The 27,428-nt window shown below is 37.4% G+C and overlaps 1 protein-coding gene across 12 annotated transcripts in view; it reads left to right on the top strand.

The window, feature by feature from the left end:
* Window positions 1-262: 262 nt before the first annotated feature.
* Window positions 263-27,428, top strand: part of VPS13B (vacuolar protein sorting 13 homolog B) — a 794,855-nt gene continuing 767,689 nt past the window's right edge. For 3 of the 12 annotated variants that reach the window (XM_053208413.1, XM_053208414.1, XM_053208416.1), the window contains exons 1-3: window positions 263-550; window positions 984-1,171; window positions 25,220-25,363. In XM_053208413.1, coding sequence (XP_053064388.1) covers window positions 1,025-1,171; window positions 25,220-25,363 — 291 coding nt within the window. In that variant the 5' untranslated portion in view covers window positions 263-550; window positions 984-1,024. The other 9 variants (XM_053208412.1, XM_053208415.1, XM_053208418.1 and 6 more) reach the window with 7 other exon arrangements.

Raw genomic sequence — 27,428 nt, 5'->3', positions numbered from 1 at the left:
GCCCCCGCCTGCAACACCTCGCTGCTCCTACCTGCGGCCTTCTCGCTATTGCCCTGCCTACTGAACCCAAGTTCCTCTCCCCAGGCGATCCGTTTCCCAAGAAAAACAAAAGTCACTTGTGTTTTCGGGGCTTTGGTACCCGCTTTCTTCCTACTCATCCGACCAGAGGCCCTCCGTACTTCCCCACCCATACGCGACCTCAACCTCCCGCAGCCGCTTTGCCTCGGAGCGCCACTTCCGGATAGCCGGTGTCTCCTCTTTACCGGTCCGCCCACCTCCCACGCGCATTTCCTAGAGCTTTGTCTTGAAACGCTGGCGGGGTCTGAGCGGGGACCAGGCTAGTCCAACACGAGAGGTCTCCAAGAAGACGCGCCGAGTGGCTGCTACAGCCTGGGAGCTCCGGCCCCGCTGCGGAGTCAAGTGGTGGCGGTGGCGGGACAGTTTGTTTTGAGCACCGAAGGGGCAACACCCGGAAGTGGCTCCGTACCGGAGCTGCGCCGCCGCCGGGGGCGGGTGCCGGGTACCGGGAGGTGGAGGGGACGCCACAGTACTTTTTGGCCTAAGTGTCAGCGGAGGGTGCGGTACGGCCCCGGGGCGGGAGCCGGCCTGGTTCCCGTCCGAGTTCTACGGTGGTAGATCCGGCTGGGTTCCTGGAGGCGAGGGCCTCGTGGGACGGCTGTGCTGGTGAGGGTTTGTGGCGGCCAAAGGGGATCCCGCTCGCTTCATTCTCCCACTCCAGGGGATTCTCTGTCTTCAGTTCAACCCTATTCCTCCCACCCTTCGCCAGGCGAGTTGAGGGGAGTTGTACTAGCGAGGAAGTCGCAGTTGGAGGAGAGAGTCCACTCGTTTTTTTCAGCTTCTGGGAGGAGGCGAGCGGCTGCTTTGGTGGGGACTGTTGCTTTTCGGCCTTTTCAACCCCTCCTGAGAAATGCTTTTTCTTTGGCTGCACCACCGACTCAGTAACTTTTCATGTTTACCTTTACCCCCTTCAGCTTCTGACTTTGACTCCTCTGCACCTTAAAAGATGCTGGAGTCCTATGTGACTCCAATTTTAATGAGCTATGTGAATCGCTACATCAAGAATTTAAAGCCGTCAGATCTACAGCTTTCACTATGGGGTGGAGACGTGGTTCTCAGCAAGCTCGAGTTAAAGTTGGATGTGCTGGAACAGGTAAGCTGTGTAGCTGTCATTACCTGGAAACATTTACAGCTTGTTTAGGAATTCTCCTGCACTTCGGCTTTATGCTTTAAAAGCTTAAATTTTCTGTTAAAGTATTCTGGGTTACCCTGAAACTACAGACCTTCTTTTACGGAAGTTTTTTTTTTTTTTCATGGTTTGTTACTAGTGATGGTTTGTTAGAATTGGGTTCCCAAAAGGTGCCTCAACAAATAGGAAAACAGTTTCATTGTGCATGTCGGAATTGTTCAGTCTGCTTACTTAGTTCTCAAGCATTACCGGACAGGCTAATATACATTGCTAAGATTGTGAATGAAGCTGGAAAATATTACATTGCCATTCTCTTTTGGGGAATGGAAGGGTCTGAAAGATAGCAAGAAAGTGCTGCTTCTTAAGTAGGAAAAATGACATTATCTGTGGCATCTTCAGAGAATTGAGTAAACCCAAATTGAGAATGCCAGCAAAATTTAAAACTTTCTTACTCACTTTTTAGGCTTTTTTTCTGTTAGCTTGAGGTTGGTCTGATGTAAATGAACTGTAATTTAAAATTTCATATATTAATTCATTGAGTTCATTTATTACTAACATGCCAGGCAACTCTCTTAGGCCCGGAGATACAAAAATTATCTGTGGAAACTCAGAAGAGCCAGACCAACTGCTTTGTAGGAGATTAGGGAAGTCTTTTTTTTTTTTTTTTAAAGCGTTAGTAAGGGATTTTATTTTATTTTTTAAATTAAAAAGTAAAAATATCAATAAATATTAGAAATTCAAATCATATGCAAAAGCTATTAAGTAAAAAAAAATGAAAGTCTACTCCCACTATCTAGGGCTGTCCACTATTAATATTTTTATTTGGGTGTTTCCAGACATTTTCCTATGCACGTATCAATGCAGGTATCATCATGCATAGGAGATAAGGGAAGTCTTAATCTGATGGTGAAAGTTAATAATTTTTATATTCCACTCTTCCTGTATTATTGAGTAATCTAGAGTTATCACTAAGAAATAATACTCTTGGTTCCTTCCCTTTCTCTCCAAGTTTATCTTAATATCTTCATTTTTTAAAAGCACAAGTCCTAAGTATATAGCTCAGTTTTTATGTATGTATACACCTGTGTAACTGCTATCTCAATCAAGAAATAGAATATTCCCTGGGCACCTGGGTAGCTCAGTCAGTTGAGCGTGGGACTCTTGATTTCGGCTCGCGTGGTCTCCTTGTAGGATCGAGCCTCCCCTACCATCTGGCTGGAGCACTGAGCCTGCTTGCGATTCTTTCTCTGCTCTTTCCCTGCTCGTGTGGGCTCCCTTTTCCTCAAAATAAAGAAATAAACATTAAAAAAAAAGATACAGAATATTTCCTGCACACTGCATGGCTCCCCTTTGCAAATCAGTAGCCCTATCCCTAAAACAGGTGACTATTATTCTGACTTATATATACACAGAGAAATTTACCTGTTCTTGAACCTTAATGAATTGGAATCACATGTGTGTGGCTGTTTTTGTTTGGCCTTATGGTTAAGGTCAACCCATGCTGTTGCAGGAGCTGTAGTTCTTTGTATTGCTTTGTAGTATTCCATTGGCTAACGATTCACAATTTATTTTTGCATTGATGTACATTGGGATGCTTTCTACTTTTGGCTATTATGAAGAAAGCTCTTGTGAACATTCTTGTACACGTGTTTTGGTGGACAATATCCCTTAGGTGTATACTTAGGGGGTGTGTGTGTGTGTGTATATATTGAACTTTGACAGATACTGCCAAATAGTTTTCCAAAGTGGTTTTATTAATTTACATTCTCACCAACAGTGTTTGAGAGGTCCAGTTACTTTGAATGTTTGCTATTACTTCGTATGTTTGTTATTTTAATTTTAGCCTTTCTGGTGGGTGTGTAGTGGTATATCAGTTTAAATTTGCATGTCCTGGGACACCTGGGTGGCCCTGTTGGTTAAGCATCTGACTTGGGCTCAGGTTATGATCTCACTGTTAGTGCGTTCGAGCCCCACATCAGGCTCTGTGCTAATAGCTCAGAGCCTGGAGCCTGCTTTAGATTCTGTGTCTCCCTCTCTCTCCACCACTCCCCTGCTTGCACGTGCTTTCTCCTTCTCTCTCTCAAAAATAAATCAACATTAAAAAAATTAAAAAGAAAATTGCATTTCCCTAATGACTAATGATGTTGAGCACATTTTCATATGCTGCTTATGGCTATTTGGATATACTTCTTTGTAAACCCTTTATTCTTTTGCCTTTTTAAAAAATTGGGGGGGCGCCTGGGTGGCTTGGTCGGTTAAGCGTCCAACTTCGGCTCAGGTCATGATCTCACGGTCTGTGAGTTCAAGCCCCGCGTCGGGCTCTGTGCTGGCAGCTTGGAGCCTGGAGCCTGTTTCGGATTCTGTGTCTCCCTCTCTCTCTGCCCCTCCCCTGTTCATGCTCTGTCTCTGTCTCAGAAATAAATAAACATTAAAAAATTTAAAAAATTGGGTATTTTTTTTTTTTTAATTGACGTGTGGTGGTTCTCTACATATTTTGGAAATGAGTCCTTTGCCAAGTATGTTTTGCAGTATCTTCTCCCAGTCTGTGGCTGGTCTTTTTAGTCTCTTAAAATTATCTTTGGGTGAATAGAAGTTCATAATTTAATTGAGGTCTAAGTTTTCAGTCTTTTCTTTTGTGTTTAAGAAATATTTACTGGGGCGCCTGGGTGGCTCAGTCGGTTGAGCGTCCGACTTCGGCTCAGGTCATGATCTCGCGGTCCGTGAGTTCGAGCCCCACGTCGGGCTCTGTGCTGACTGCTCAGAGCCTGGAGCCTGTTTCGGATTCTGTGTCTCCCTCTCTCTGACCTTCCCCTGTTCATGCTCTGTCTCTCCCTGTCTCAAAAATAAATAAAACGTTAAAAAAAAATTAAAAAAAAATATTTGCTTATTCCAGGAACATGAAGATATTCTCTTGTTTTCTTTGTGTTTTTTCTTTTGTGTGTGTGTGTGGGGGGGGGGAGTATTTTTATTTGAATCACCCTGTGCTCATCATGATGAGTGCAGTCCTTAATCCCCATCACCTATTTCACCCATCCCCTCCCCCCTCCTCTGGTAACAATTACTTTATTCTCGATAGTTAAGAGCCTGTTAATTGGTTTGCCTCTCTTTTCCTTCTGTGCTCCTTTTTGTTTCTTAAATTCCATATATCAGTGAAATCATATAGTATTTGTCTTTCTCTGACTTATTTTAATTAGCATGATATACTCTAGCTTCATCCATGTTATTGCAAATGGCAAGATTTCATTCTTTTGATGGCTGAGTAATATTCCATTGTGTGTATATACACACACACATCGCTTCTTTATTCATTCATCTATTTACAGACATTTGGTCTCTTTCCATAATTTGGTTATTGTTGATAATGCTGCTATACCTATCAGGATGCCTGTATCCCTTTCCCTGATGATGAGTGATGCTGAGCATCTTTTCATGTGCCTGTTGTCCATCTGTATGTATTCTTTGGAGAAATGTCTATTCATGTGTTCTGCCCATTATTTAATTGGATTATTTATGTTTTGGGTGTTGAGTTTGATAAGTTCTTTATAAATTTCGGATGCTAACCTTTTATTGGATGTCATTTGCAATCTTCTCCCCTTCTGTAGGTTGCCTTTTAGTTTTGTTGATTGTTTCCTTCACTGTGCAGAAACTTTTTATTTTGATGAAGTTCCAATAGTTGATTTGTACTTTAGTTCCCTTGCTTCCGGAGACTTATCTAGAAAGAAATTGCTATGGCTAAGTCAAAGAAGTTACTGTTGCATTCTCTTCCAGGATTTTTATGTTTTCAAGTCTCACATTTAGGTCTTTAATCCATTTCGAATTTATTTTTGTGTATGGTATAAGTAAGTGGTCCAGTTTCATTGTTTTTGCATATTGCTTTTTGTTTTCTTTTAGAAGCTTTATTTTCTTTGATTTATCCAAATTAATTTTTCTATAAGTGTGAAGTAGAGGTTAAGATGTACCTTTTTTTCTTTGATAATCAGTTGATTCACACCACTTGTTGAACCATTGTTTTTCTATTGAATTGAAGTCTTAGTTGCAAATCAGGTTGTCAAATGTATGTGGATTTATTTCTGAACTCTGTATCTGCTCTGTAGCCCAATAGTCTATTCTTGTGTCACTACCATACTGACTTTTACAGTACATTTTGGTATCTCATAGTGTATTTTGTGTAACTGTTCTTTTTTCCTTGTCATAACTGTTGTAAGTCCTTTGCATTTCCATATACGTTTTAATTTCAAATTGTAAATTTTAGAATTAATTTTCCTCCAAAGGAGAAACCCACTGACATTTTTGTTGGGATTACATCAAATCAGATTACTCTGGGAGGAATTAACCTTAACACATATTTTGTTGACATAGTGAGTTTTTAAATCCATGTACAGAACATTACTTTGTGTATTTTTAGGTCCTCAATTTTTCTCAGCAATGATTTGAAGTTTTCTGAGAAGCATTGCACATATATCATTAAACATGATCTTTTGTTATAAGCAGCATTTAAAAAATTTTTCGTTTTCTAAAATACAAGTCAAAACCACAACGAAGTACCACCTTCTACCTGTCAGAATGGCTAAAATTGATAACTCAGGAAGCAACGGATGTTGGCAAGGATGTAGAGCTAGGGGAACACTTTTGTGCTGTTGGTGGGAATGCAAACTGGTGCAGTCACTCTGGAAAACAGTATGGAGGTTTCTCAAAAAATTAAAAATAGAACTATCTTATGACCCAGCAATAAAAACTAGGTATTTATTCCAAAGGATACAAAAATACTGATTTGAAGGGGCACATGCACCCCAATGTTTATAGAAGCACTATCAGCAATAGGCAAATTACAGAAAGAGTCCAAATGTCCATTGACTGAATGGATAAAGGAGATGTGTTATACACACACACACACACACACACACACACACACACACATACATATAATGGAATGTTACTCAGTGATCGAAAATAATGAAATCTTACCATTTGCAAGAACATGGATGGAAGTAGAGTGTATTATGCTAAGTGAAACAAGTCAGTCAGAGAAAGATAAATAGCATATGATTTCATACATATGTGGAATTCAAGAAACAGATGAACATAGGGGAAAGGAAGGAAAAATAAGATAAACAGCGAGGGAGGCAAACCATAAGAGACTTAAAAACAGAACACAAACTGAGGCTTGCTTGAGGGATGTGGGTTGGGGGAATGGGCTAAATGGGTGATTGGCATTAAGGAGGGCATGTTGGGATGACCACTGGGTGTTATATGTAAGTGATGAATCATTAACTTCTGCTGAAATCATTATTACACTGTATGTTAACTTAGATTTAAATAAAAATTAAAAAATTATTTTCTAAGTATGTTATCAGTACTCAGAAATACAGTTGTTTTAGTATATTCACCTTCCATCCATTGGCTTTTCTGACTTGTCTAACAGTTTTTGGTCTTTTCTTTTGGATTGCCTATGTACACAGTCATGCCATTTGCAAATAGTGACAGTTTTACATCTTTCTTTCCAGTGCTTGTACCTTTTATTTCTTTATTGCACTGTGGGGTAGAAAATTAACATTCTTCTTTGTTCCCAACTTCAGCAGGAAAGTGCTCAGTATTTTACTGTTGAGCATGTTACTAGCTATAAATACTCTTAAACGTAAATACTTTTTTGTTCTTCCTTTTTACAAGTTTTTTAAAATCATGAATGGATTTGAATTTTATCTAATAGTACATTTAGTGTAATTGAGATTACATTTTAGTACATTTTCTTTTATTCTGTTAATGTGGTGAATTACATTGAGTTTTAATTTTTTAATTTTTATTTTTTTTAGTGTTTTTTTTTTTAAAGAGAGTGCAAGCACTAGTGGGGGAGGGGCAGAGAGAGAGAGGGAGATGCAGAATTGGAAGCAGGCTCCAGGCTCTTAGCTGTCAGCACAGAGCCCGATGCAGTGCTCAAACCCATGAACTGTGAGATCATGACCTGAGCTAAAGTCAGACACTTAACCGAGTAGGGCACCTAGGCGCCCCACATTGAATTTTTATATGGAGTTTGCATTCCTTGTATAAAACCCGTACTTACTATATATTAACCTTTTTATATGTGGTTGGCATTGATTTGCTAAATTCTGTTTAGTTTTTGTTTATTTTTTAATGTTTATTTTATTTTTTTTAACATGAAATTTATTGTCAAATTGGTTTCCATACAACACCCAGTGCTCATCCCAAAAGGTACCCTCCTCAATACCCATCACCCACCCTCCTATCCGTCCCACCCCCCACCAACCCTCAGTTCTCAGTTTTTAAGAGTCTCTGTGCTTCCGCTCATTCCCTCTCTAACCTCTTTTGTTTTTTCTTCCCCTCCCCCATAGACTTCTGTTAAGTTTCTCACGATCCACCTAAGAGTGAAAACGTAAGGTATCTGTCTTTCTCTGTATGACTTATTTCACTTAACACTAGCCAGTTCCATCCACGTTGCTACAAAAGGCCGTATTTCATTCTTTCTCATTGCCATGTGGTATTCCATTGTGTATATAAACCATAATTTCTTTACCCATTCGTCAGTTGATGGACATTTAGGCTCTTTCCATAATTTGGCTATTGTTGAAAGTGGTGGTATAAACATTGGGGTACAAGTGCTCCTATGCATCAGCACTCCTGTATCCCTTGGGTAAATTCCTAGCAGTGCTACTGCTGGGTCATAAGGTAGGTCTATTTTTAATTTTTTGAGGCAACTCCACACTGTTTTCCAGAGCAGCTGCACCAGTTTGCATTCCCACCAACAGTGCAAGAGGGTTCCCGTGTCTCCACATACTCTCCAGCATCTATAGTCTCCTGATTTGTTCATTTTAGCCACTGTGACTGGCGTGAGGTGATAGCTGAGTGTGGTTTTGATTTGTATTTCCCTGATGAGGAGCAACGTAGAGCATCTTTTCATGTGCCTGTTGGCCATCTGGATGTCTTCTTTAGAGAAGTGTCTATTCATGTCTTCTGCCCATTTCTTCACTGGATTATTTGATTTTTTGGGTGTGGAGTTTGGTGAGCTCTTTATAGATTTTGGATACTAGCCCTTTGTCTGATATGTCATTTGCAAATATCTTTTCCCATTCCGTTGGTTGTCTTTTAGTTTTGTTGATTGTTTCCTTTGCAGTGCAGAAGTTTTTTTATCTTCATGAGGTCCCAGTAGTTCATTTTTGCTTTTAATTCCCTTGCCTTTGGGGATGTGTCAAGTAAGAAATTGCTGCGGCTGAGGTCAGAGAGGTCTTTTCCTGCTTTCTCCTCTAGGGTTTTGATGGTTTCCTGTCTCACATTCAGGTCCTTTATCCATTTTGAGTTTAGTTTTGTGAATGGTGTAAGAAAGTGATCTAGTTTCATTCTGCGTGCTGCTGTCCAGCTCTCCCAGCACCATTTATTAAAGAGACTGACTTTTTTCCATTGGATATTCTTTCCTGCTTTGTCAAAGATCAGTTGGCCATAATTTGTGAGTCTAGTTCTGGGGTTTCTATTCTATTCCATTGGTCTATGTGTCTGTTTTTGTGCCAATACCATGCTGTCTTGATGATTACAGCTTTGTAGTAGAGGCTAAAGTCTGGGATTGTGATGCTTCCTGCTTTGGTCGTCTTTTTCAAAATTACTTTTGCTATTCATTGTCTTTTGTGGTTCCATACAAATTTTAGGATTGCTTGTTCTAGCTTTGAGAAGAATGCTGGTGCAATTTTGATTGGGATTGCATTGAATGTGTAGATAGCTTTGGGTAGTATTGACATTTTAACAAAATTCATTCTTCTAATCCATGAGCATGGAATGTTTTTCCGTTTCTTTATATCTTCTTCAATTTCCTTCATAAGCTTTCTATAGTTTTCAGCATACAGATCTTTTACATCTTTGGTTAGGTTTATTCCTAGGTATTTTATGCTTCTTGGTGCAGTTGTCAATGGGATCAGTTTCTTTGTCTTTCTGCTGCCTCATTACTAGTGTATGAGAACGCAACTGATTTCTGTACATTGATTTTCTGTCCTGCGACTTTGCTGAATTCATGTATGAGTTCTAGCAGACTTGTGGTGGAGTCTATCGGATTTTCCATGTATAATATCATGTCATCTGCAAAAAGTGAAAGCTTGACTTCATTTTGCCAATTTTGATGCCTTTGATTTCCTTCTGTTGTCCGATTGCTGATGCTAGCACTTCCAACACTATGTTAAACAACAGCGGTGAGAGTGGACATCCTGTCGTGTTCCTGATCTCGGGGAAAGCTCTCATTTTTCCCCATTGAGGATGATGTTAGCTGTGGGCTTTTCATAAATGGCTTTTATGATGTTTAAGTATGTTCCTTCTATCCTGACTTTGTTGAGCGTTTTTATTAAGAAAGGATGCTGAATTTTGTCAAATGCTTTTTCTGCATCGATTGACAGGATCCTATGGTTCTTTTCTTTTATTAATGTGATGTATGACATTGATTTGTGAATGTTGAACCAGCCCTGCAGCCCAGGAATGAATCCCACTTGATCATGGTGAATAATTCTTTTTATATGCTGTTGAATTCGATTTGCTAGTATCTTATTGAGAATTTTTGCATCCATATTCATCAGGGATATTGGCCTGTAGTTCTCTTTTTTTACTGGGTCTCTGTCTGGTTTAGGAATGAAAGTAATGCTGGCTTCATAGAATGAGTCTGGAAGGTTTCCTTCCCTTTCTGTTTTTTGGAACAGCTTGAGAAGGATAGGTATTATTTAAATGTGTGGTAGAATTCCCCAGGGAAGCCATCCAGTCCTGGACTCTTATTTGTTGGGAGACTGTTGATAACTGATTCAATTTCTTCGCTGGTTATGGGTCTGTTCAAGCTTTCTATTTCTTCTTGGTTGAGTTTTGGGAGTGTGTGGGTGTTTAGGAATTTGTCCATTTCTTCCAGGTTGTCCAGTTTGTTGGCATATAATTTTTCATAGTATTCCCTGATAAGTTCTTGTATTTCTGAGGGATTGGTTGTAATAATTCCATTTTCATTCATGATTTTATCTATTTGGGTCTTCTCCCTTCTTGAGAAGCCTGGCTAGAGGTTTATCAATTTTGTTTATTTTTTCAAAAACCACTCTTGGTTTCATTGATCTGCTCTATAGTTTTTTTTAGATTCTATATTGTTTATTTCTGCTCCGATCTTTATTATTTCTCTTTCTCTGCTGGGTTTGGGGTGTCTTTGCTATTCTGCTTCTGTTTCCTTTAGGTGTGCTGTTAGATTTTGTATTTGAGAGTTTTCTTGTTTCTTGAGATAGGCCTGGATTGTAATGTATGTTCCTCTCGGGACTGCCTTGCTGCATCCCAAAGTGTTTGGATTGTATTTTCATTTTCGTTTGTTTCCATATATTTCTTAATTTCTTCTCTAATTGCGTGGTTGACCCATTCGTTCTTTAGTAGGGTGTTCTTTAACCTCCATGCTTTTGGACGTTTTCCAGAGTTTTTCCTGTGGTTGATTTCAAGCTTCCATAGCATTTTGGTCTGAAAGTGTGCATGGTATGATCTCAATTCTTGTATAGTTATGAAGGGCTGTTTTGTGACCCAGTATGTGATCTATCTTGGAGAATGTTCCATGTGCACTCGAGAAGAAAGTATATTCTGTTGCTTTGGGATGCAGAGTTCTAAATATATCTGTCAAGTCCATCTGATCCAATGTATCATTCAGGGCCCTTGTTTCTTTATTGATCCTGTGTCTAGATGATCTATCCATTGCCATAAGTGGGGTATTAAAGTCCCCTGCAATTACCACATTCTTATCAATAAGGTTGGTTATGTTTGTGATTAATTGTTTTATATATTTGGGGGCTCCCGTATTCGGCACATAGACATTTATAATTGCTAGCTCTTCCTGATGGATAGACCCTGTAATTATTATATAATGCCCTTCTTCATCTCTTGTTACAGCCTTTAATTTAAAGTCTAGTTAGTCTGATATAAATATGGCTACTCCAGCTTTCTTTTGACTTCCAGTGGCATGATAGATCTCCGTCCCCTCACTTTCAATCTGAAGGTGTCCTCAGGTCTAAAATGAGTCTCTTTTAGACAGCAAATAGATGGGTCTTGTTTTTTTATCCATTCTGATACCCTGTGTCTTTTGGTTGGAGCATTTAGTCCATTGATGTTCAGTGTTATTATAGAAAGATATGGGTTTAGAGTCATTGTGATGTCTGTAGGTTTCATGCTTGTAGTGATGTCTCTGGTACCTTGTCTCACAGGATCCCCCTTAGGATCTCTTGTAGGGCTGATTTAGTGGTGATGAATTCCTTCAGTTTTTGTTTGGGAAGACCTTTATCTCTCCTTCTATTCTAAATGACAGACTTGCTGCATAAAGGATTCTCAGTTGCATATTTTTTCTGTTCATCACATTGAAGATTTCCTGCCATTCCTTTCTGGCCTGACAAGTTTCAGAAGAGAGATCGGTCACGAGTCTTATCGCTCTCCCTTTATATGTTAGAGCATGTTTATCCCTAGCTGCTTTCAGAATTTTCTCTTTATCCTTGTTTTTTGCCAGTTTGACTATGATATGTCATGCAGAAGATCGATTCAAGTTACGTCTAAAGGGAGTTCTCTGTGCCTCTTGGATTTCAATGCCTTTTTCCTTCCCCAGATCAGGGAAGTTCTCAGCTATGATTTCTTCACGTACATGTTCAGCACCTTTGCCTCTCTCTTCCTCCTCCGGAATTCCAATTATGCATATGTTATTATGTTTAATTGTGTCACTTAGTTCTCTAATTCTCCCCTCATAGTCCTGGATTTTTTTAATCTCTCTTTTCTCAGCTTCCTCTTTTTCCATAATTTTATCTTCTCACTCACCTTTTCTCTCCTCTGCCTCTTCAATCCGAGCTGTGGTCACATCCATTTTATTTTGCAGCTCATTTATAGCAGTTTTTAGCTCCTCCTGACTGTTTGTTAGTCCCTTGATCTCTGTAGTAATAGATTCTCTGCTGTCCTCTATACTTTTTTCAAGCCCAGTGATTAATTTTATGACTATTATTTTAAATTCATTTTGTGTACATTGCTTAAATCGTTTTTGATCAGTTCGTTAGCTGTCGCTACTCCCTGGAGTGTCTTTTGAGGAGAATTCCTCTGTTTCGTCATTTTGGGTAGTCCCTGGGGTGGCGGGGAACTGCAGGGCTCTTCCCCTGTGCTGTGTGGAGTGACTTGAGTTGGTGGGCGGGGCCGCAGTCAGACCTGATATCTTCCCCCAGCCCACTGCCAGGGCCAGTCAGACTGGTGTGTACCTTCTCTCCCAGGGGCAGGTCTCACTATGGAGTGGTGTGGCCCCTGTCTGGGCTACTTGCATACTGCCAGGCTTGTGGTGCTGGTTCGATGGGTAATGGCGTATTAGCTGGGGTGGATTGGCAAGGTGCACAGGGTCGGGAGGGGGAGGCTCAGCTCGCTTTGCCTTCGGTGATCCCCTTTGGGAGGGCCCTGCGGCACCAGGAGGGAGTCAGACCTGCCACCGGAGGGATGGATGCGCAGAAGCACAGTGTTGGGTTTGCGTGGTGCAAGCAAGTTGTCTGTCGGGAACTGGTTCCCTTTGGGATTTTGGCTGGGGGATGGGCAAGGGAGATGGTGCTGGCGAGCGCCTTTGTTCCCCGCCAAGCTGAGCCGTGTCCTCCAGGGCTCAACAACTCTCCCTCCCACTGTCCTCTAGCCCTCCTGCTCTTGGAGCAGAGCTGTTGACTTATAACATTTCAGATGTTAAGTTCCGCTGGCTGTCAGAACTCACTCTGTCCGACCCCTCCGCTTTTGCAAGCCAGACTCAGGGGCTCTGCCTTGCCTGGAGGGCTGCCCCTCCACAGCCCTGGCTCCCTCCCGTCAGTCCGGGTAGTGCGCACTGCCTCCCCACCCTTCCTACCCTCTTCTGGGGGCCTCTCGTCTATGCTTGGCTCCAGAGAGTGTTCTGCTAGTCTTCTGGTGGTTTTCTGGGTTATTTAGGCAGATGTGGGTGGAATCTAAGTGGTCAGCGGACGCGGTGAGCCCAGCGTCCTCCTACGCTGCCATCTTCTGATTAATATCGCTTGAGGGAGACTTTAAAGTAACATTCAGAAGGCTATTCACTGGACCTCTTTGATCTTGGCCGCAGCAACTTCTTTCTAGATACGTCTCTTTATCATTTCTTACTGGGTTGTGGAATATAGTGATCAGATGTCCAAGTTTGGTTCATAGAACAGCACTGGGTTAATGGCCTCCATTGTTTGGTCAGGGCGGGCCTGTCTTTGTTTATTTTTGACAGAAAGCATGAGCAGGGGAGTGATAGAGAGGAAAGGGTACTGAGGGTCCTAAGCGGGCTCTGTCTGACAGCAGACAGTCTCATGTGGGGCTCAAACTCAGTAACTGTGACATCATGACGTGAACTGAAGTTGGATGCTCAACCTACAGAGCCACCCACATGCTCCAGTTTTGTTTTTTTTTTTTTTAAAGTTTATTTATTGTGAGAGAGCAGGGGAGGGGCAGAGAGAGGAAGAGAGAGATTGAGAATTCCAAGCAGGCTCGGGGCTGCCAGTGCAGAGCTCTCTCACACAAATTGTGAGATCGTGACCTGAGTCAAGATTAAGAGTTGGACGCTGAACTGTCTGAACCACCCAGGCACCCTTTTTATTTAGTTTTGTATCAGTTATGCTTATAAATGATTGTGGTCTGTGACTTCTCTTTTCTTGTAATGTCCTTATCCGGTTTTGATTATCATAGATTTATTGATTCCACTAAATTATTTGCAAAGAAGTTCCTCTTTTTATAATGAGTCTATGTAAGATATTTTTCCATTTTGGTAAAATATACATGCCAAAATTTACCATTTTAGCCATTTTTTATTGTATGGTTCTGTGGCATTGATAACATTTACATTGTCATACAGCCATTAGTTTTTCAGTTTCCCAAACTGAACCTCTAGATCCATTGAGCCACTAACTCCCTGTTCTCTTTTACCAGCCCCTGGTAGGCAACCACCTAGAATGGCAACCACCATTCTTTTTGTTTTTATGAACTTATGAACTTTGACTACTCTTAACCTTACAAATGGAAACTTGCAATATTTATCCTTTTATGACTGGCTTATTTAACTTATTAGCATGACGTGTTCAAGGTTCGTTCATGTTGTAGCATGGATAGAATTTCCTTCCTTCTTAAGACTGAATAATCTTAATATTCAGTCCATTAATAATAATGGACTTAATAGTCCATTGTATATACCAGATTTTGTTCATTCATCCATTGATGTACATTTGGGTTGCTTCTGCCTTTTGGCTGTTGTGAGTAATGCTGCTGCAAACATGGATGTACAAATACCTATTTTTTGTCCCTTTTAGTTTTGGATATATACCCGAAAGTGGAATTGCTAGATTGTATAGAAATTCTGTGTTTAAATTTTTGAGGAGTGCCTGGGTGGCTCGGTCAGTTTAGTGTCCAACTCTTGTTTTCAGCTCAGGTCATGATCTCATGGCTGTGAGAGCTGGGCCCTGTGTTGGGCTCCGTGCTGGGTGTGGAGCCTGCTTAAGATTCTCTCTCTCCCTCTCCCTGTCTGCCCCTCCCCTCCTCATTTTCTCTCTCTCAAAAAAAAAATAAATAAATACAAATTTTTGTGCAATTGCCATACTATTCTCCATAGTGGCTATACCATTTTTCATCCCTGTCAGCAATGTACAAGGGCTCTAGTTGCTCACTGTCTTCACCAACACTTGTTGTTTTTGACTTTTTTTTTTTTTGATTACAGCCATCCTAATGGGTGTGACATGGTGTTTCATTGTGGTTTTGATTTGCATTTTCATAATGCTTGCTGTTGAACATCTTTTCATGTGCTTAATTTGCTATGTGTATATTTTTGGAGAAATGTCTATTCAAGTGTTCTGCTCATATTTAAAATTGTGCTTTTTTTTTTGTTGTTGTTGTTATTGGGTTGTAGGAATTATTTATATGTTCTGATTACCAGTCCCTTATCAGAAACATGATTCATGAATATTTTCTCCCATTGTGGGTTGCCTTCAAGTCTATTGATACTGTCTTTTGATGAAAAGTTTTCAATTTTGATGAAGTCCAACATATTTTTCTTTTGATGCCTGGGCTTTGGGTGTCCTATCTAAGAAATTATTGTCAAGTGCAGTGTCATGAAGCTTTTTGTTTTCTTGGAGCTTTATAGTTGTAGCTTTCCATTTAGGTCTTCGATTCATCTTGAGTTAGATCTTTATACCATATACAAAAATTCACTTCATTTGTTTCTATAAATCCAGTTTTACCAACACCATTTGTTGAAGTCCTTTCCCCATTGAATGGTCTTGGCACCCTTGAAGATCACCTGGCCATAGATTTGAGGGTTTATTTCTGGGCTTTCAATACAGTTCCCTTGGTGGTTTGTATGTTTGTCATTATATCAGTATCAGTTTTTTTGGTTACCATAACTTTGTAGTAAGTTTTGAAATCAGGAAGTGTGTAATCTCCAACTTTGTTCTTCTGTAAGTTTTTTAAATGTTAGGGAAAATGAATCATGGTGTCGTGGGTCAGGAGTTTTCTCAGTTTGGAAAGTTTTAAATTCTTGATTTATTTTCTTTAGAAGATCTAGGACTTTTTAGATTTTTCATCTTTTGTTAGTTTTGGTTATGTTTTTCAGTGAATTTCTCCATTTCTTCAAAATCAGAGATCAGCAAACAGTGGGCCCACTTTTTAAAGTAACATTTTATTGGAGCACAGCTGTTTTCATTTGCTTACATATTTGTGGCTGCTTTTGCAAACTAAAATGGCAGACGTGAGTAGATAGGACAGAGGGTGCATGGCTTGCAAACACTTAAAATATTTGCTATCTGGGCCTTACTGAAAAAGTTTCCCAGCCCCTGATCAAAATTGTCATATGTAAAACCATAGAGTTGGCTTTTTGGTCCAGTTTAAAGTTGACTCATTTTTAAAAAAATATCTAGGATCTGTTGTGATATCCTTTTTTCCTTTGTGATACTGGTGATTTGCATTTTCTTCATCAGTATTGCTGGAATTTTATTAATTTTATCTGCATAGAACTAACTTCGATTTTTCTAATTTTCTTTTTTCTGCTGTCTTTTGTCATGGAATTTTTTATTTTGGCATTTGTTTTCCATTCCACTTTCTTTGGAATTGATCTTCTGTTGTTTTCTCTAGCGCCTGAGATGAAAACTTTGGTCATTGAGTTTTTTTTTTTTTTCCTTCTTCTTCTACCTTTTTCTGTTGAAATATATGCATTTAATGCTATAGACTTTTTTCCCTTTACCATCTATTTAGCGTTACATAACAGAGTTTTGTGTTTTTCATTATTCAAAAAATTTTTAATTTCCATTTTGACTTTGATCCATGGGTTATTTAGAAGTGTGTTGCTTAATTTCCAAACCTTTGGGGGAATTGCTAATTATCTTTGTTACTGATTTCTAGTAACACTGAATTCCAGTGTTGTCAGCATAGTCTCTATATCAGGTTAATCCATTATACTTTATGAATTATTGTATGGTCTGGTTTTGTAATTGTTCCATGTACAGGTGATTAAAAAGTGTGTATTCTGCAGTTGTTGCTGTATTTTTCCATAAATGTCATTTACTTCAAATTGGTTAATGAGTTCTTAAAATCTTGTAAATCCATGTGGATTTTCATGTGTGCTTGTTCTATCAGTTAGAGAGGTATGTTAACATCTCCAACTGTGATTATGTATTTATCTATTTTTCTTCTTAGTTTTGTCAACTTCCACCTTGTATATCTAGAAATTAAGTGTACACAAATTTAAGTGATCTCTTATTTTTCAACATACTTAAGAACCATTCTGAAATGTGTCCATCTTTCATGCTAGTCATTCTTGCTTTAGTCTTTTTAATCATACTGTTTTAAGAATTGCTTCAGTTGCTTACCCTAAAGGTTACAAAATGCATATTTGACTTATTAGAGTCTTAGTACTTTTACCATTTCCTGAACAATCTTACAACAGTTTGACTGCATATGCCCTCCCACTTCCCTGCCTATTGTGGTCTTATTTTTTTTTTTTTCTTGTTTAGTTTGGGTTAACTTATTTAGTTTACCTCGGTTTAGCTTGTTTTTCTACTATTTCAGGTAGAAGTGTAGGTTATTGGTTTGAGGTAGTTCTAATAGGCATTTACAGCTACAAATGTCTTTAGCTGCATCCCATAAATTTTTGTATGTTGTATGTTCATTTAGCACAGATGCTTTCTGATTTTCCTTGAATGTGTATTTTTGCATTTGCTAGATGGAGTGGTTTATAGATTGCAGGCTTAATTGGTTGATAGTATTGTTCAAGTGTTCCATATCTGGATTGATTTTCTTTCTATTGTGAGTGATTATTAAAGTCTACGATTGTTAAACTATTTTTCTTTTCTTTTTACTTTTGTTTGTTTTTGTTTTATGTATTTTGGGGTTCTGTTGCTATGCTCACATCTGTTTTACAGACCCCTGTATCATTATCAAGTATCTTGTGTTATCTTTAATAATTTTTTTCTCAAAGTCTGTTTTGTTTGATAAAATGTAATTACTCCAGCTGTACTGTGGTTGCTGTTTGCATTATACATATATGAATATATATGTATATTTGTAGGTTATATATGAGTATATGTGAATATATATATGAGTATATATATGAATGTATATGTGAGTATATATATGAATATATATATTTTTTCCCTAATACACTGAATTTTAATTGTCTTATATTTTTGTGTTGTTCATGCCTGGTACCATCTCTTTAAAAGTTTTACTGGCATGTTATTTAGCTTTAACTACCTCTTTTCAAATTTTATTTTGTTCATTGCAATTTCAGGCAATGACTGGGACAAAATTTTCACATTGAAAAACAGTCATATGAAAAACAGGGAGACGGAAACACTGCTGGAAACTAAGATCATAGAAATGAAAATACTGTGTATGCCTAAAAGAGAATCTATACCATTTCCCTAAATAGCAAGAAAATGTCCTGATTTCAGGTATTCCAGGCAAGAAACTAGATCACATGACTTCCTTGGAGTCTAATTTACTGTTGTTGTTTTTTTAATGTTTATTTTTGAGAGAGCGAGAGTGTGAGCAGGGGAGAGGCAGAGAGAGAGAGGGAGACCCAGATTCTGAAGCAGGTCAGAATCTGTGCTGTCAGCACAGAGCCTGACATGGGGCTTGAACTCATGAACCATGAGATTATGACCTGAGCCTGAAACTGGACGCTTAACTGACTGAGCCACCCAGGCACTCCCAATTTCTGTTTTTTGATTGAGGGATAATTGACATAACAGTGTAATATTAGGTGTACTGCATAATGATTCGATTTTTTTTTTTTTTTTTTTTGAGAGAGCAAGTGAACAGGGGAGGGGCGGGGGTGGGGTGGGAGGAGAGAGAATCTTAAGCAGGCTATGCACCCAGCATAGAGCCTGACATGGGGCTTGATCTCACTGCTGTGAGATCATGACTTGAATGAAAATCAAGAGTCAGATACTTAACTGAGCCACCCAGGTGCCATTGATATTTTTATATATTCCAAAAAGACCAATTACCCCAATAAGTGTAGTTAACATTTGTCACCCTATACATAGTTGACAATTTTTTTTTTTGTAATGAGAACTTAAGATTTACTTTTCAGCAACTTTCAGATATACAGTTCAGTATCATTAAAGTCACCATGCTGTACATTACAGCCCCATGACTTATTTATTACATAACTGAAAGTTTGTACCTTTTGGCCCCTTTCACCTATTTTGCCTCCCCTCCACTCTATCACTCTATGCCTCTGGCAATCCCCAGTGTATCTATAAAAAAAAAATTATCTGTTAAAAACCTTTTTTTTTTTAAAATTGTCAACCTATTTTTGAATCCAAAGTATATCTCTCTTTTTAAGTTATTTTTGTAGAGCAAGCACGTATGATGTTGGGGGGGGGGGAGGAAGAGAGAGAGAATCTTCAGCAAGCTTCATGCCAGGGACAGAGCCTGAACTGGGGCTTGATCCCACAACTCTGGGATCATGACCTGAGCCAAAATCTAGAGTTGGATTCTCAACCAAGTGAGCCACCCAGGTGCTCCTAAAGTATATCTCTTGAAGAGAACATGTAGTTAGATCTTTTTAAAAATCCAGTCTGACAGTCTTTGCGTTTGTTAGAGTGTTTAATATTGCCACATTTAATGTTTTTAATCACATGGTTGGATTCCCACTTACCATTTTGCTATTTTCAATGTGTCTTGTGTCTTTTTTGTTTTTCTCATATTCTTCATTATTTTAAGTGTTTGAGAGAGAGAGCGCGAGAGCACAAGCAGGTGAAGGACAGAGAGAGAGCCTCCCAAGCAGGCTCTGTGCTGTCAGTGCAGAGCCTGATATGGGGCTCAATCTCACAAACCATGAGATCATGACCTGAGCTGAAATTGAGAGTTGGACACTTGTCTGAATAAGCCACCCAGGAGCCCTCTTTACTACTTTAAGTAGATATTTTTTAGTGTTTCATTTTAATTCCTTTAATTTTCACATTATTTTTTGTTCCTAGTAGTTGCTCAAAGGATTTCAATATGCATCCATTTTTTAACAGTCTACTTGAAATTAATGCTAAATTTGTTATATTAAAACACAAACTTTTTCCATTATAGCTCCATTTCTTCCCTCTTCTTTGTATTGTTGTCTTATGAATTGCATCTTTGTGTTATTCTAATTTCAATAGTACAATTTTATAATTATGTTTTAGGGAATGGCCTGTTACATCAGGAGAAAACTAGACTTATACTGTCCTTTAATAATTATCTATGTAAAATAACATTCATTGATGCTTTTTGTGTGGATTTGAATTACCATTTGGTGTTCTCCTTTTCAGTCTGATGAAATTCTAGTATTTTGTTAGCAATGAATTAGCAGAGTCTTTGTTTATTTGGTATTCCTTTATTTTGCCTGCACTTTTGAAGAATACTTTTGCTGGATATAGAATTCTTGGTTGACAGGTTTTTGTTTTTGTTTTTTGCTTTTTTAAATTTCCTCCGACTACCATCTTGCCATTATTGTTTGTAATGAGAAGTTAGCTATTTTTTGTCTCTTATTTCAAGATTTTCTTTTTGTGTCTGGCTGTCAACATTTTCACTGTGGTGTGTCTGGGTGTGGATTTTCTGTGTTTTTGTTTTTGTTTTGTTTTTTATTGCCTATTGTGAGTTTTTTTTTAGTGAGTTTTTGATTTAATTTATTGTACTTTTCAATTTCTTAATTTCCACTTGGTTCTTCTTGGTCATTTCTGTCTCATTGATATTTTCTATTTGATGAACCATTGTCTTATGTTCCTTGAATTACTTAAATATGGTTTCCTCTTTTTTTTTTAACATTTATAATAGATGTTTTGAAGTTTTTGTGAACTAAGTCCTTTAGTTGACTACCTTCAGAGACGGCTTCTATTAACTTTGTATACTTTTCATGTTTCATAGTTTTTTGTTGAAAACTGAGCATTTTAGATAACAAGTTGCAACTCTGAATTCTGATTTCCTCTATCTCTTGTGTTGTTGGTTTATTTCTTCAGTGACTTGCCTGAACTACATTTGTGGTGTTGCCCCTGTAATGTGTGGCCTGTAAGGTTGATATTTTTCCTCTCCCCATTCCCCAATTCTTTGTGTTTTCAACTCTGGCTTTCTAGGGATTACCCTGGGTCACTATAACTTAGTCATCAGCTAGTGATTGGCTAGAGGCTTTTTAAACCATTGAACCAGTAAGTCTTTCACTCTTTGTCATGGGACATATGCATAGACTGGATAATGTTCTCAATTTAGGGAGTTTATAAGTCTGACCCATCTATCTATATATCAATATATGGATATATATATATATATATCCATATATGGACATATATATATATATATCCATATATGGACATATATATACATCGATACATGGACATATATATACACACATCGACATATGGGCGTGTATATATAGATATATATAGGTGTGTGTGTGTGTGTATATATATATCCATATCTATATATTTTTAACTTACTGGATTTACACAGCCTCTTGGTCAACCATGAGTGAGTAGCTTGTTAGTTCCCTTTCCTCTGAGTAAGCACAATGGGGCAAATGCAGGTAGCTTTCCAGACTATCAGGGATATGTGAAATCATAGCTAGGCCATCTTTGGCTATTTTGTTCTCACGATCTCTATCTTAATTTTCTGGCAAGTCTGCTGTTTTGTTGCTTGTACCAACAAATATTGTGACCTGAGGCTAGACTTAACTATTGCCCTTGATTTTCTGTTATTTTTAACAACTTTGTCCAGTTTTGTCATTGCTTTTTGGAAAGAGGATTTGCCAGCTTCTTAACTCTGAATTCTTGAAGTCCTGTCCTGTATTCATTTTTATTTTGTAGTAAAAAGCATGTAACAAAAAATTTACCATCTTAACCATTTTTAAGTATTACAGTGTTAATTAACTATATGCACATTGTTGAACAGATCTCTATAACTTTTTCATCTTTCAAAACTTAAAACTCTATAACCATTTAACAACAATTTACATTTTCCTCCCCATACCCTTGCAGCCTCTGGCAATCATGATTTTACTTTCTAAGATTTTGACTGCTTTAGATACTTTATATAAATAGAAACCTACAATGTTTGTCTTTTTGTGACTGGCTTATTTCAGTTAGCATAATGTCTTCAACATGTTCATGTTGTAGCACAAGACAGAATTTCCTCTTTTAAAGATAATATTTGATTCTATATACCACATTTTCATTATCCATTTATCTTTCAGTGGATATTTAGACTGCTTGCACCTTTTGACTATTGTGAATAATGCTGCAGTGAACATGGTTGTGCAAATATCTTTTTGAGATCCTGCTTTCAGTTCTTTTTGGTATATACTCAGAACTGATTTTTGATGGAAGCTCTATTTTTAATTTTTTGAGGAACTTTCATAATGTTTTCTTTAGTGGCTGCATCACTTTACATTTCCTCCAATAGGGCATAAAAGTTCCAATTTGTCCACATACTTGTTAGCCCTTGTTACGTTTTGTTTTTTGATAGTGGTTATTCTAATAGGTGTGAGATGGTAGGTCATTGTGGTTTTGATTTACATTTTCCTGATTAGTGATATTGAGCATCTTTTCATATGTTGTACTAGTTGGCCATTTGTATTGTATTCTATGTCTATTCAGTCATTTGCCCATTTAAAAAAAATATTTATTTTGAAAGAGAGTGAGAAGAGGAGGGGCAGAGAGAGAGGGAGAGAGAATCCCAAGCAGGCTCCGTGCCATGAGCATAGAGCCTGAGGTGAGGCTCAATTCCACAAACTGTGAGATCATGACCTGAGCTGAGATCAAGCATCAGCTTGACTGACTGACCCACCCAGGTACCCCAGTCATTTAGCCATTAGAAAAAATTTTTTTAAGTTTTTATTTTTTAAATATTTATTTCTGAGAGAGAGGCAGAGAGGGGCGGACAGAAGATCCAAAGCAGGGTCCGCGCTGACATCAGAGAGCCCAGTGCGGGGCTCCAGCTCACAAACTGCAAGATCATGTCCTCAGCCCAAGACAGATGCTCAATTGACTGAGCCACCCAGGCACCCCTACCCATTTTTAGATTGATTACTTTTTGTTGTTTCAGCTACTAACCCTTCATTAAATAACGTGGTTTGCAAATAGTTTCTCCCATTCAATATGTTGCTTTTTCACTCTCTTGAATGTTTTCTTTGCTGCCTGAAGGTTTTTAAGATTTGTCTATATTTGCTTTTGTTGTTTGTTAAATTTAAAGTATATCTGTTTTCTTTTAGAATATTTTGTGATAGCCCACCTAGAATTAGGTTTTTGAGAACAATTCAACCCCCTTCTTAAATTCTTTGTTACTAATAAACTTTGTGCAGTCATAGATGTTCTGGTTTTAGGAATGTTTTTCACAATGTATTTCTTAATGGTTATAAGTGAATAAAATATTTTAAAGTTGTACTATATATCTTGAAGTAAAAGGAATGAAAATTGTTTATATAGTTACATTAAGGATGGTATGGGGCGCCTGGGTGGCTCAGTTGGTTAAGCGTCCGACTTCACCTCAGGTCACGATCTCGCGGTCCGTGAGTTCGAGCCCCGCGTCGGGCTCTGGGCTGATGGCTCAGAGCCTGGAGCCTGCTTCAGATTCTGTGTCTCCCTCTCTCTCTGCCCCTCCCCCATTCATGCTCTGTCTCTCTCTGTCTCAAAAATAAATGTTAAAAAAAAAAAAAGATGGTCTGTTATAACAATATTTGTGTTTTGTTTTCTATAAGACATAAATGTATTCTCATTTATTTATCACAACTCTGAGGAAATGGAAATGATCTTGCTTATGGTCAGATGATTAATAAATGTTTGACTTCAACTGGATTTCCAACATGGGTGATATGGTTTAAAATTCCATGTTCAAATATAGAATGCTGCCTCTTGTGTTAGTGTTTAGATAGTAGTTAAGTTGATTAGTAGCATTCTGATGATACTGACTTCTTGATTCCTGTGCTTTTTAAATTTCTTCCTGAGAAAACCCAATTTGTACCCATAAACTGCAACTTTGGTAGCCATTTCACAAATGTATCATTGTTATACCCATGAGAAAGTGGTAGAGATGGCAATATCATGGGCTCATTGTCCAAGTAGGTGCATAGCGAATGGAGAGTATTAAGTGCTCATAATGGAAGTATAGATGCAGTATAGTTGTAGTGAAGAGCAAGGACATCATATTTTCCAGTTTTGAGTCCTGATTTTCCAGAATGTGTCATTTTGGGCAGTTATATGACCTTTAAATGCCTCAGATTGTTTATCTGTAAAATTGGTAGAATAATAGTATTTACCTTTCAGGGCTCTTTTAAGGATTAAATAATTGTATGCAGGTAAAGTGCTTGGTATATAGTAAGTGCTTGGTAAACATTGTTTTGTTACAGACACTGATCAAAATATATGTGCCAGTTGATTTTTACTTGAAACTACTGCATCTTTCAAATTAATGTAATAATGGCAAATACTTAAATTGTGACACACCACTAGAATAATGTGGAAATGGATTTTTAGTATTGTGCTCTTGCAAGAAAAAATACTTATGAGGACATACATGAGGCCCACACATTTGTTGTTACCTTTTTTATAATAATTGCTCTTTGAGGAAGATAATATTCTAAGCACTTTATGTAAGTTCATTTCATCCTCAGTGATACTGTTGTCTAAATTTTACAGATAAAGAAACTGTGACACATACATTAAACAAGTTGCCCAGTGGTTTGCCATACTGCTTAGGTTTAACTGTATTGCTAACTATGTTGCTAAACTAAGTAGGTGGGCAATTGTTGGATGAATGAATAACGTATATCTTAACTTTCACAAATAGAATTAAAATAACGGGAAAATGTGATTGAATTATAATCTACAATTTATTTTTTTCCTTTGTTGATTTGTAACAAAAATTTTATCAGTGAAACAAATTACTGATATATAGTGATTATGGTGACATTTATGTTTTCATTTGTAACCTTTTTTCTAATAATGAAACCAGTCAGAAAACATTTAAATTTTATGACCAGATAGTATCTAGGTACAATCTTTAATTGGATAAAGCTCAATACTTCTTTTTATTTTTCAAGGTTAGTCAATTGTATTTTAGGTCACTCTCCTATTTCTAACTCGGCTCCCTCCATACCCTTTTAACTTGCCTTACGATACTGTTTTGTTTAAAACACATTTTAAATACATATTTTTTAGATGGAGATTTTAAACAATATGCCATTCAGTTATCTCAATGCTGTCTGTTAAGACTATTACAGCCACTACCATGTATGAAACTTTATTATGTACCATGTGTTGTATATTATATCCATTCAACAGAAAAAGAAATGGAGACCTAGGCAGGTTAAGCAGCTTATTAAAAGTAACTTGTACAATACATTTTTGTGTTGTATCTTTAACTATAGTTTAACAAACTATTTGGTACTTTTTGTTGAATAATATTTCTGAAAATGTTTTTGTTTTAGAAACCTCATTTCTCTTTTCAGAAAGTAATTTGGATATTAGAATGAAAAAATTAAGCACTTACTAACCTTTAATATTTTGTTTTAAGGAATTGAAATTACCATTCACTTTTTTAAGTGGACATATTCATGAGTTGAGGATCCATGTACCATGGACAAAGCTTGGTTCAGAACCAGTGGTAATTACCATCAATACAATGGAATGCATTTTGAAACTTAAAGATGGAATACAGGTAAGAAGTTATTGAATCTAGTTGTTTATGTTAACCAATTTTAATAGGTATTGGTGTTTGATATGTCTTTATCTAAAGCTTGCATATACTTAACTGTTTCTCACATGCTTATTAAAGTAACATATTGTAAAGTCACAAGTAACTATGAAAGGTGGTCTTAAATTTGGATAAACATTCTAATGGATATTTTCATACTAATTTTACTTAATGTAATCATAACTATCATAGGGATCATGTAGATGGCTTATTATCTGTATCGACTAAAAGTGGGACTTCATTGTGTCCAATTTTTAGGTGAAGGTTTTTGAATTTTTGCTAAAGACCTGTGTAATTTTTTTGTTTATGTGACATTTCTAAATGAGATTAAAATTTCTCATTTTTTGAGATGAAAATATTTTGAATTTACCTTCATGTCAAAATTTTTAAGTTTTTAGTTTAATTCCAGGTTAGTTAATGTACAGTGTTAAGTTAGTTTCAGGTGTACAATATATAGTGTTTAACACTTACATACCACACCATGTGCTCATCCCAAGTGCACTCCTTAATCCCCATCACCTATTTCACCCCTCTCCACTCCCACCTACCCTCTGGTAACTGTTCTCTATATTTTAAAATCTTTTTCTTGGTTTGCCTCTCTCTCTCTCTCTCTGTCTCTCTCTCTCTCTGTCTCTCTCTCTCTCTCTCTCCCCCTTTGCTGGTTTGAATGGATAAAGAAGCTGTGGTGTATATATACTATGGAATCTTAGCCATAAGAAAGAATGAAATCTTGCCATTTGCAATGATATGGATAGAACTAAAGAGTATTATGCTAAACAAAATAAGTCAAAGAAAGGCAAATATCATATGATTTCACTCATACGTGGAATTTAAGAAACCTGTCAAATTTCTTTGAAGTTTTGGCATCAGAAACTGATTCTTTGTTTTCTTTTTTGTTTTTCTGACTTACCTTTTCTTTGACCCATCTTACATTTATTTTTAATAGTTTTTTCTTGTAAAAGTGTAATACTTTTACAGTTTCTAGCAAAAATTAATCTGGAAAGCTAATAAGTCTGATAGCAACATATTATAAATTTTTTCATTTTCATCTTACATAAAAGTAGTGTCTTTTATTTTTATTACTTTTTCCTTAGCTCATATTTTACTTTCAGGTTTAAAAAATGCTTTTTAGGGGTGCCTGGGTGGCTCAGTTGGTTAAGCGTCTGACTTTGGCTCAGGTCATGATCTCACAGTTCATGAGTTCGAGCACTGCATCGGGCTCTGTGCTGACAGCTCAGAGCCTGGAGCCTGCTTCAGATTCTGTGTCGCCTCTCTCTCTGCCTCTCCCTATCTCGCACGCACATGCGCATGCTCTCTCTCCCAAAAATAAATGTTAAAAAAAAAAAAATGTTTTCTAGAACCAAATGAGTTGATGAGTATTATTAAATTGTTACACTTAAATTACTAATTTATTAAACATTAAGGCAATCTTAGTGTATCCTAAATATAACTCCGGTATCTGTGAAATTAAGGTTATTTATGATGTTAAAATCATTTCCTATTTTAAGAAGATACTTTGAGTTTCATATCAACCCACTAGGCTCATCTTTTTTTCCTTGTATGAAATCTTTGATTCCAAATCTTTTATTATCCAATTTAACTGATATAGTTTCTGGAAGTAAGTAGACCGATGTTATAGTCCCATGAGAATTTATTTTGTAAACTTAAAATACATGGGAGATTGATTTAGAAATCTGTGAGATAGTTATATTGCAGCAAAAGTTTTATTTTACATTTATATTTGGTAATTCTCAAATGGTTCTTAATCATCATTTGTTCCTGGAATTTACATTTTTTTTTTTAAAGTCTGGACTTGGTTATACCACCCATGGAGTGCTCCATATTAAGAGAAAAAGAAAATCCAGACACTAACTATTTTTTTCAATGGGAAGGTGGAAGTTTCAAGGCCAGATGTCCCATAAGAAACACATTTTAAAAGAGGCAAATTACAACTAATTATAGAGACTGCAGAAAAGATTTGTAACACATGACTTAGTGTAACCTAGAACTAATATTTGATATTGGACCA

The sequence above is a fragment of the Acinonyx jubatus genome, chromosome F2, assembly GCF_027475565.1.
Source record: "Acinonyx jubatus isolate Ajub_Pintada_27869175 chromosome F2, VMU_Ajub_asm_v1.0, whole genome shotgun sequence".
Lineage (NCBI taxonomy): Eukaryota > Metazoa > Chordata > Mammalia > Carnivora > Felidae > Acinonyx > Acinonyx jubatus.
The sequence above is the reverse complement of the archived record's forward strand: the minus strand, read 5'-3'. Positions and strand labels throughout refer to the sequence as shown.